The 9,595-nt window shown below is 40.2% G+C and overlaps 1 protein-coding gene across 15 annotated transcripts in view; it reads left to right on the forward strand.

Annotated features, from left to right (window-relative positions):
- Positions 1-9,595, forward strand: part of RGS6 (regulator of G protein signaling 6) — a 589,904-nt gene that overhangs the window by 18,942 nt on the left and 561,367 nt on the right. For all 15 annotated transcript variants that reach the window (XR_006270116.1, XM_043472448.1, XM_043472452.1 and 12 more), the window contains exon 2: positions 6,430-6,533. Coding sequence is in view for 14 of the 15 variants with exons in the window: in XM_043472448.1 (XP_043328383.1) it covers positions 6,450-6,533 (84 nt within the window). In the remaining variant the exon portion in view is untranslated. The remainder of the gene's footprint in view (positions 1-6,429; positions 6,534-9,595) is intronic.

A 9,595-nucleotide genomic window follows, 5' to 3' on the forward strand; every position in this document is an offset into this window, starting at 1 on the left:
CAGCCAGCAGCGCGGGGCAGGATGGGAGTGATCAGGTGAAGAGAAGGCAGATTCCATGGGATCTAAGTCACTAGTTCCCAAACCTGACTGTACTTCCAAATCACCTGGGGGACGTTTTCATTTATAAGTCTCCAGGGACATCCTTTGAGTTGTAGTGCTAGAGAAGACTCTATAGAGAGTCCCTTGGACTGCAAGAAGCTCAAACCAGTCAATCCTAAAGGAAATCAACCCTGAATATTCGTTGGAAGGACTGAAGCTGAAGCTCCAATGGGTTGGCCACCTGATGTGAAGAGCTGCCTCATTGGAAAAGACCTTGATGCTAGGAACAATTGAAGGCAAAAGGAAAATCGGGCAGCAGAGGATGAGATGGTTAGATAGAATCACCAACTCAATAAACTCTGGGAGACAGTGAAGAACAGGGAAGCCTGATGTGCTGCAGTCCATGGGGTCAGAAAGAGTTGGACACAACATAGTGACTGAACAACAACAAAGGGACTGTCCTAGGCCTACGGAATTAGAATTTCTGGAGCATGGGAACCAGGAACGTGTATCTTTATCACCACCGCCCGCCCCCCCGCCCCCAACCTGGTGATTCTGAGACTGCCCATCTTGTTCAGGTCCTTGAATCAGCTCTTGGGAATTCCTAAGTTCTAACTAAAGTCCTAAAATAACTTCCTTAAAATGAAGTCCCAAGTGACTAAAGCCTAGTAAAATCCTGGGTACCTGGCATGCCAGCAACACTGACCCCTAAGGGTTGAACTATAGCCTCTTGTTTTCAGATCTTTGGTGCATTACTTGAAACAGACACTCCAGCCGTCATAGAGTATCTGAACTCTGAGTATATAGGAGACATCAAGTTGGCAGACTCTGCAGTAACAGAAAGCGTTGTTTGTTCTTAAGAGCTGTTGCTCTTCCTTCTTCCCCCTTGAGGTTCCTGCCCACTCAGTCAGATTAGAGCTGTATAAACAAGATTGTACTACCGAGCTAGCGCATATCTTGTAAATTTTTTTTTTTTCTAAAGTGCTCAACATTGCTGATGTCAGAAAAGAAATCCATTGGATTTTAATGGGCCGAGGCAAACAATATGAATTGGATATAATATGGGGGAGAGGAAATAACATCAACAGAAGTTCTTATTTGGCAGCATAAATATTTAGACTATATCACAAGCAGGTTTTGATTACCTCTCTGACAAGGTATTCCTCTGAACAGGGCTTTGAGGGCTGGGCGTTTAGGGGTGGCGGGCACAATGTTTCAGGCTTCCTGCTGCTTGTGATGCTGGGGTTAGTGGTGGTGTAGTCTAACTGTAGTGGTCTGCTGTTTAGTTGAGCATCAGGATCACCGGGGAAGCTTGGGAGACTGCTGGTGGCTCCATCTCAGATACTCTGAAGACCTGAGGTGGGGGAAAGCTTTCTCCAGTCATTCTGATGGCGTTAGTCTGGCAGTTTCACTTGGCCAAGCACTGGTCAAAAACAAGACTGCTGGTCAGTTGCTGCTATTCATTCTTTGCCAAGGAAATTTGTGTGGCTTCTTTTATTCCTTCTTCAATAGCAACCCCTGCAAAGTAGAGGATTCTCTGCCTCCAGGTGAAGAGCTGCAAGTATAGGGTGAAGGAATCAATTGCCAAAGCCCTACACAACAGCCTTGATGTGGCCAGAGCTGAGATGCAATTCCTGGTGTGACTTTAAAGCCCCTCCCTCTCCCACATCATCAAGGTCCTTCCTACCTGCCCTGCTCAGCATCATTGTCTGCTGGACCCTAGGCCACGCTTGCTCTAGAGAGGCCAGCGTATAATGGAAAACAGCTGGCACTGGTTGTAACTGAAGCTGCAAATGCAATGTAGGTTTGGAGTGAATTGCAGTCCTGACTTTCAGAAGATTTACTAATTAGAGTTTGAGTCACAGATGTTCAGTTGTTTTATTATTCACAGGGTCTCTCCTCATATACTTTCTACCTTCCCACATATTCCCTCTGATCTAAATTGCTCATGGATTCCAAAAGTGTATTCTTGAGTTAGGGCGGGCCCATATCAATAAACCTTGGGGAAAGTCTTCATGTGTGATTCCATCCCTGGGTCTTTGTGGATAAAGAGCCTTCTTCGATGAGCAGTTTTAATGGCTTGTTAACCAGAGTGTTCTAGATGGGATATACTGCATCTTAGTGAAATCTTACCAGTTCTGTCATTTTTTAAAAAATATTTGAGTACCTTCTAGATGTCAGGAATTAGAAGGGTCAACCCCACTGACAAAGATTCTGCCCGGGCAGAACTGGCTTGCTAGCAGTGGAGATCGCTTATAGACAAGTGAGCAAAGTCATATGAATTCAGATAGTTGCAAATCCCCATGATTTCAGTCTCCACATTTGACTGTCTCCCACTTAATCTCCTTGACATCAGATCACCATTACGTTTTTTTTTTTTTCCTTCGGAGTGTCTGCAACTTCTGTGGCTTCAGATGCCCATACCTGTGTTGTGACCCAGGCTGGAAGGACCTCTTCTGCTTCCCCCAGACTCCTGTTTATCCTTCTGATTGTGGTTGTTACCTCTTCCTGGTCTCTGCTGTCATAACTGAGCACCCACGTGTTACAATTTCCTACATTTCTGGACACATGACCCCTTCTGGACTCTGAACATTTTAAGGAGAGACCATTTGTGTCTGATTTATTTTTATGTCTCCGGCAGGAAGCATGAAATTTTGTGCCATTGGATGCTCATTGTTTGCGCCAAGATTAAATGTTGAGTCCTACGGCACCTAGTGGCGGGTACTGGTATTACAGGAACTGCTTCGTGGCGAGGGGTGCTGAGTCTGGGAGGGGGCGTGCTAGCCTCTCAGTTCAGTGATTTTTTGAGAAGTTCAGCATGAATATGGTCATGATTAGAGGCGACGTGCTAGTATATAGACAGTGATGATGAAAGAGAGGTAGCATGGGGCATTCTGTGAGTCTCTGAAGAAAAGTGAGAAATTTGAAGTTCTGAGGGTCTAAGGCCGAACTGGAATCCTAAGGATGTGTAGCTGATGTCCAGTTAGGGCTGTGGTTTGACCTGGTTCCAGCAGCTAGATAGTTGGAGATCAGGTGAGGCGTCCAGGCTTCTCGGCTTAGAGGGCTTTCAACTATAATGGGGCTGTGGCACAGAGGCACAGAGAGGTAAAGTAACTTGCCCAGATCACTCAGCGAGGTGTGGAACCTGGATTCAGACTTAGATCTGTCCAGTAACAGAGGCCAGCTTGTCACCACTAAGCTAGTATGTCTCTCCTTGGAGATTGTGAAATGTGTGGTGGTAACTCATTTGCCCTTCTCCTCTTTTACTAGTTGAAAGTGAGTGTAGAAAGATATTATTATTGACATGTTTTCTTTCTATTGAATGTAGTTGGGTTTTTTCAGAAAAACATTCACGAATGTTACAAGTTCCTAAATTATTTGTGGTGTTTATATACATATGTATTTAAGTAACATAAAGAAGGTTTTGTTTTCCTCCACCACTAAATTTAAAAGGCTCTTATTTCATTTTTATTGTAGTTCATTTAAAAGTAAAAATTTATGCTATATTATAATAAATGAGAACCTAGTTCTTTAATTTTAGGAACTCCAGCTCTATAGTCAGTGATTTAATTAGAATATCCTTACCTACACCTTTCACATCTAGTACTCTCTAACATCTGTTGACATATATACTAGAAAGTGCTTGCATCACTATTTTAGAAATGATTCTTTCTAGACATAGGAAAGTTAAATGACTTGTCTGAATTTTAAAATGAGTTGATAGGGAAACCAAAAATAGCAGCTTTTCTACTACATATTAGACTCACTAAAGTTCCAAACTAGAAGCTATTTGCATTCACTGAGCAGTCTGAAGTCCAGAGCCTGGTTCACCAGCCTGTTTTAATACATAGGAATGTTGCTGTTGAGGGTAAGGAGTGGCCAGGGAAAGGCAGAAGGAGGGCTGACACCTTTGTTTCCAGGTCATTTCTAATCCTGCTATTACTGCAGTTTTTTGGGGCAGAGAGGGAGGGAGATAATATGCTCATTAAAGTGAAAGTGTTCATTTTGAAGTAAAGCAATAGAAACCCAAGGTGGCTCTGTTACATAGGTAAATGAGATACATAAATAGACTCAGTTTTGTTTTAAATGCTCAGTCATGTTCTGTGTTTAGGTAAAAGAGTAAGTAAGTAGTTGTTTAAAAATTAAACCGCGTGTTGTTCATTTAACTGTTAAGTGCGACTGATTAGAATAATAATAAGTGTTTCCACGTAGTACAATATTCATAGAAATACTGACATTATGGTGGGTAGAGATAATAGAATGATGTTCTGTATCTAACTTGTAATCTAACTGTTAAAATGCAGCCTAATTCATAAATGATAAAGAAAACAAGCAACATTATTCAAATGGGATACTTGGGGCAATTAAATTCTTAGCATAAATTGCAAATTCCTGTCTCTTCCCCATCTTCTGCCCAAATTTGTTTTTATGGGATGACCTTTGGTACCAACTTATTTTTCTAATAAAATGTTTCCTGAGTTTATATTTTAAATTGAAATGGCCTTTTCTGTCAAGTATGGTATTTATAAAAGTTTTCTTTGATGAAAAGCCTATGAATTTTGTGCAAACAACCCAGGCAGGCTCTTAGATTAGTGATAACATTTGTATAGGACTTTTATGGCTTGATACGATACTTTACACTCGATTTATTTGACCCTTACCTGTGAGTACTCAGTGAAATTCACAATTTACTGATGAGAGCAATGTAGGGGAAGGTGACTTGGCATGGTTCTGGGCACGAGTGGGCATTCAGCATTTGCTTTAAAAGGAAGTTAGCAAAGGAAACCAGCAGGTTATTTAACTTGTTCGAAGTCACCCAGTAAATAGTGCATCATACCAAGAACTGAATTTGCTTCTTTAACTAAAAAATTCCTTATGCTCTCATTGTCTACTGCTGTCTTTTCAGGCTGTTTTAAAAAAAGGTCAGATTAAAAATATTCATTTTTCTTAATTGAGATGAAATTTGCATAAGTTAAAATTAATTTTAAGGTGTACATTTCAGTGGCATTAAGTGCATTCACAGGGTTCTGCAGCCTTTGCCTCTATCTAGTTCAAAAATGTTTCCATCATCCCCAAAGGAGACCCCACATCTATTAAACATCCAGTCCATTCCCTCCTCCCCTCCACTGCTGGTAACTACGAATCTGCTGTCTATCTTTGTGGATTTCCCAAAGACATTTCATGTAAATAGGTATTTCATGTAAATGGAATATGGACTGGCTTAGTCCCTTCAGGCTGTAATAATAGAGTACCATAGACCCGGTGACCTATGAACAACAGAAATTTATTTCTCACAGTTCTAGAGACTGGGAAGTCCAAGATCAAGGCTTAAGTTGATTTGGTGTGTGATGAGAACTCAATTCCCTCTTCATGGATGGCTTTCTTCTTACTGGGTCCTCACTTGGTGGAAAGGAGCACTCTGGAATCTCTTTCATTAGGACACAAATCCCATTACACCCTCTACCTCTTAATTCTACCAGATTTGGGGTTAGGATTTCGGCATATAAATTTTAGAGGGACATAAATATTCTGTCCGTTGCAATGACCTTTTGTGTCTGGTTTCTTTTACTTAACGTGATGTTTTCAAGGCTGATCTATGTTGCAGTGTGTATCAGTCCTTTATTACTTCGGATGGCTGAACTACATTCCATTGCAGAGACAGACCATATTTTGTTTAGCCATTCATCAGTTGAGGGACATTGAGTTGTTGCCATTTTTCAGTGAATAGTGCTGTTCTGAACATATGTGTTCAAATATTGGTTTGAATGCCTGCTTTTAGTTATTATGAGTGGAATTGCCAGGTTATATGGTAAATTCTATGTTTGACTTTTTGAGGAACTAACAAACTGTTTTCCATAGTGACCAAACCATTTTACATTCCTATCAACGCTGTACAAGGGTTCTGATTTCCCTACATCCTTGTCAATGCTTGTTTGAGTTAAAAAATTATTATAACCATCCTGGTGTGTGTAAGTGGTATCTCCTAGTGGTGTTGTTTTGCATTTTCTTTATAAAATATTCACATTTTAATACGTAGAATTAATCATGAGATTTGATAAGACAAAATCAACATCAAAATGATTGACTTCATCTATCTCCAGGAGATTTTTTAAGATTGCCATCTGATCACCCCTAGAGTGTATGATTCTGAGCTGAAAACAAAGCCAACAAACCATGTGGCTTTGGAATGAGAAGCATGTATATGGATAATTAGACAACAATTACCCCTGACTTAAGAAAAATACCACTTAAACTAATGAGGAACAAAAAGCAATTACATCATGTTTCATTTCCATGCCACCTGCCAAAAGATACTTAGTTCTTTGCATGGCAAAGCTTTATTTATGTAATTGTTTCCTGTCTTAATGGTCTATTCATTTATTTTTGCAGTGTGAGTGAAGACACCCAGGATGGCTCAGGGGTCCGGGGATCAGAGAGCAGTGGGGATCGTGGACCCAGAGGAGAGTTCTCCAAATATGATAGTCTACCACAAAGTAAGGCATCTGGTTGAACGCTGCGTGTCTGTATTCTGTGGGGGTTGATGATTGATGGGTGGCTCGACAAATGTTTTCAGCCTAAATGGCCTTGACTGATAATTGAGCATAATTTTCTTCTCAGACCCTCTGATTCCCAAAGTTTAAAATTCAAGGAAACTATGCTGGCATCGAACATTTGAAAAACATTATGTGGCTTAGTTTTCTTTAAACCAAAGATTGCCTAAGAGTGCAGATGGACACGTATTGTCCTTCCATGTAAAGGTCTTTGTGTAACATTAATTAATTTAATGTTCTTCAAACCCATAGCACACATAAGATCTGTTCTGGATGCTGTTGGAAGGACGCAGAGTTGTGTTTGTATTAGATGCTTTACAGCTGGTAGGAGACATAAGATGTATGCAGATCACTGTTATAGAGTCTCAGTGTTAATTTCTGAAAGAGAAGTGCTGGTAGAATGTGCCATAATCTCAGAGGAGGTGGGCAATTACTTCCAACCTCAGAGATCTGGCATGGGCTGTGGAGGAGAGGCCCTTGAACTCAGTTTTAAAGGATCCACAGGATTTCTGCCTTACGTGGAAAGCGGAAGGGTAGAGCAATATTCCAGATGCTTTGCAAAGGCAAAGAGGCGATAATGAGATGCTTTGCAAAGGCAAAGAGCAGGAGTAAGTGAAGGGCAACCAGAACCGGGTTAGCTTGGGCAAAGGATGACTTACAAGTAATTGGAGTAAATGGAGGTGAGATTTAGAGCAGAGTCTGGATGGAGCCAAGTTTTAGAATGTTGAGTCGTAGGCAATTTAATCATAAAAACTTTAGTGCCAGGAGTTGTAAAAACAACATTTTTTTGGATTATGAGCCTTGCCCTGGTGAGGCTCTTATCCCCAAGTGGACTATCATCATGGGTGGATTGGAGGCTTTGGCAGGGGTATGTTGGGGTGCTTCTGTATCCCTCCTCAGAAATGAGCAGGACTGAGCAGGAGGTTTAAAGAGTCTGAATTAACAACGACTTGGAAACAGAATGAATATAAAAATCAGAAGGTGAATGGAGAGTCAAAGATGACTGGTTTTTGCCCTTGGGTAATAGAAGGGCATCAGTGCTGTTAATTCAAATAGAAATATTTGGAAGCATATGTTTTAAAGGAAGGAAATGTGGCACGTTGGTTTTACTTGTGCATTGCTGAATTTGAGAAAATAGGTGCTGTTTCTCATGTACCTTTTTAATGTTTGCATGTTTGTGCAAACGGAGTCGAACTACATCATATATTATTAAAAATAAGGAAAATAAGATCATACTCAATTGTTTCACTAAATATTTGAGTTGTCTGCTGGGTTCTGTGTATTCTGCAAGACTCTGTGTTCTATCTATGTTAATCATGTGAACAGTGTTGAACTAGATATTCCTGGATGATCAATACGGTGAATTTTTCTCTTCTCCTTGTAAAAATAGAACTCTCAGAGTACTCTTGCTTTTAGTATTAAATTCCTTAATCCTTTGCTTTACAAAAGAATGCTTAGATAACCCATTTCTAAGAGAGATGCTTATTAAGTTGTAGTAAAGAAAAAAGATTAGTGGGGCTAACTGAGTTGTGAGACATGTAAAATAACATAAAGACATTTATTAATTACCTTCTTAACCCACCTCGGACCAGGAGACCCTGTGCCAAGCTTGTAGGAACGTGGGGTTTGAAGTCAGACCTGGGTTAAAATGGCAACTCCGCCACTTCCAAGCTGTGTGACCTGGATGGAGTAAGTTAAATAACTTCTGTGAGTCTCTGTTTTTTTTAATCTATAAAAGCAGGGGAAAAAGTGGGAGGAAAGATGGTACCTCATGAAGTTATCGTGAAGATTCATTTGGATAAAGTCAGTAAAGCATCTCACATCCTGCTTGGCATAGAGGTGGTCCATGATGAAGGCTTCTTTTCCTTTTATCTTTTTTCTTCTAGAGTCAGTGACACTAGGAGAGGAAATAAATTATGAAATTGTATAAATGTTGGTGCTGTTAAAAAGGTGCATTCATAGAGTGAGTTGCCTTTTAAGACACAGGAAAACAATGCAAATATTTTTATATTATTCAGGAGATGGCAAATCAATGGATTACTAAAGGTTAATAGGAGATGTAAAGGTCATGCAGTCCAAACACCTTTCCACAAGAACGTTTGGTATTATGTGGAAGGGGATAACTCCCTACAGGTTTGTGGGAACTTGATTTTTACTTTTTGGGTGGTACCAGGGGCCTCTTAATTTTTTAGTGTAATTTAGGGATAAAGTTGTAAAATGCTGTAATTTTTCAGAGAAATGACCACTAGTTATTTGGTTTCTACATTAGAAATCTATCTTGCTTCCTCATGACAAATCTGTGGTGGGTATATATATGTTCATGTTATTTGCTATGGTAGTTAATTGATATAAAAGAGACATTGGATCTATTCAATCTAGAGAAAGAAAGCAGACACACTTATCGCCCAGTATGGGTCCAGGACCTGGAATCATTTAAATCTAGTTAATTGGACTAACTTAAGCCCTGGTTGTGCTTGAAACATGGGATATCCATCTAGTTCTCTGCTGTAGACTGGCCACTGGCTATGACCAAGACTTACCTAATGTAGGACACTATCCTCAAGGTGTGGGTAAAGGTTGAATCGTGAAACCAAGGTTGATTAAAAATATATATATTTTTTTTTTATGCTCATTTTTTTTTTTTCCAGTGGGTTTTGTCATACATTGATATGAATCAGCCATGGATTTACACTTATTCCCCATCCCGATCCCCCCTCCCATCTCCCTCTCCACCCGATTCCTCTGGGTCTTCCCAGTGCACCAGGCCCGAGCACTTGTCTCATGCATCCCACCTGGGCTGGTGATCTGTTTCACCCATAGATAGTATACATGCTGTTCTTTTGAAACATCCCACCCTCACCTTCTCCCACAGAGTTTCAAGAATCTGGTTCTGTATTTCTGTGTCTCTTTTTCTGGTTTTGCATATAGGGTTATCGATACCATCTTTCTAAATTCCATATATATGCGTTAGTATGCTGTAATGTTCTTTATCTTTCTGGCTTACT

The sequence above is a fragment of the Cervus canadensis genome, chromosome 6 (assembly GCF_019320065.1).
Source record: "Cervus canadensis isolate Bull #8, Minnesota chromosome 6, ASM1932006v1, whole genome shotgun sequence".
Classification (NCBI taxonomy): Eukaryota; Metazoa; Chordata; class Mammalia; order Artiodactyla; family Cervidae; genus Cervus; species Cervus canadensis.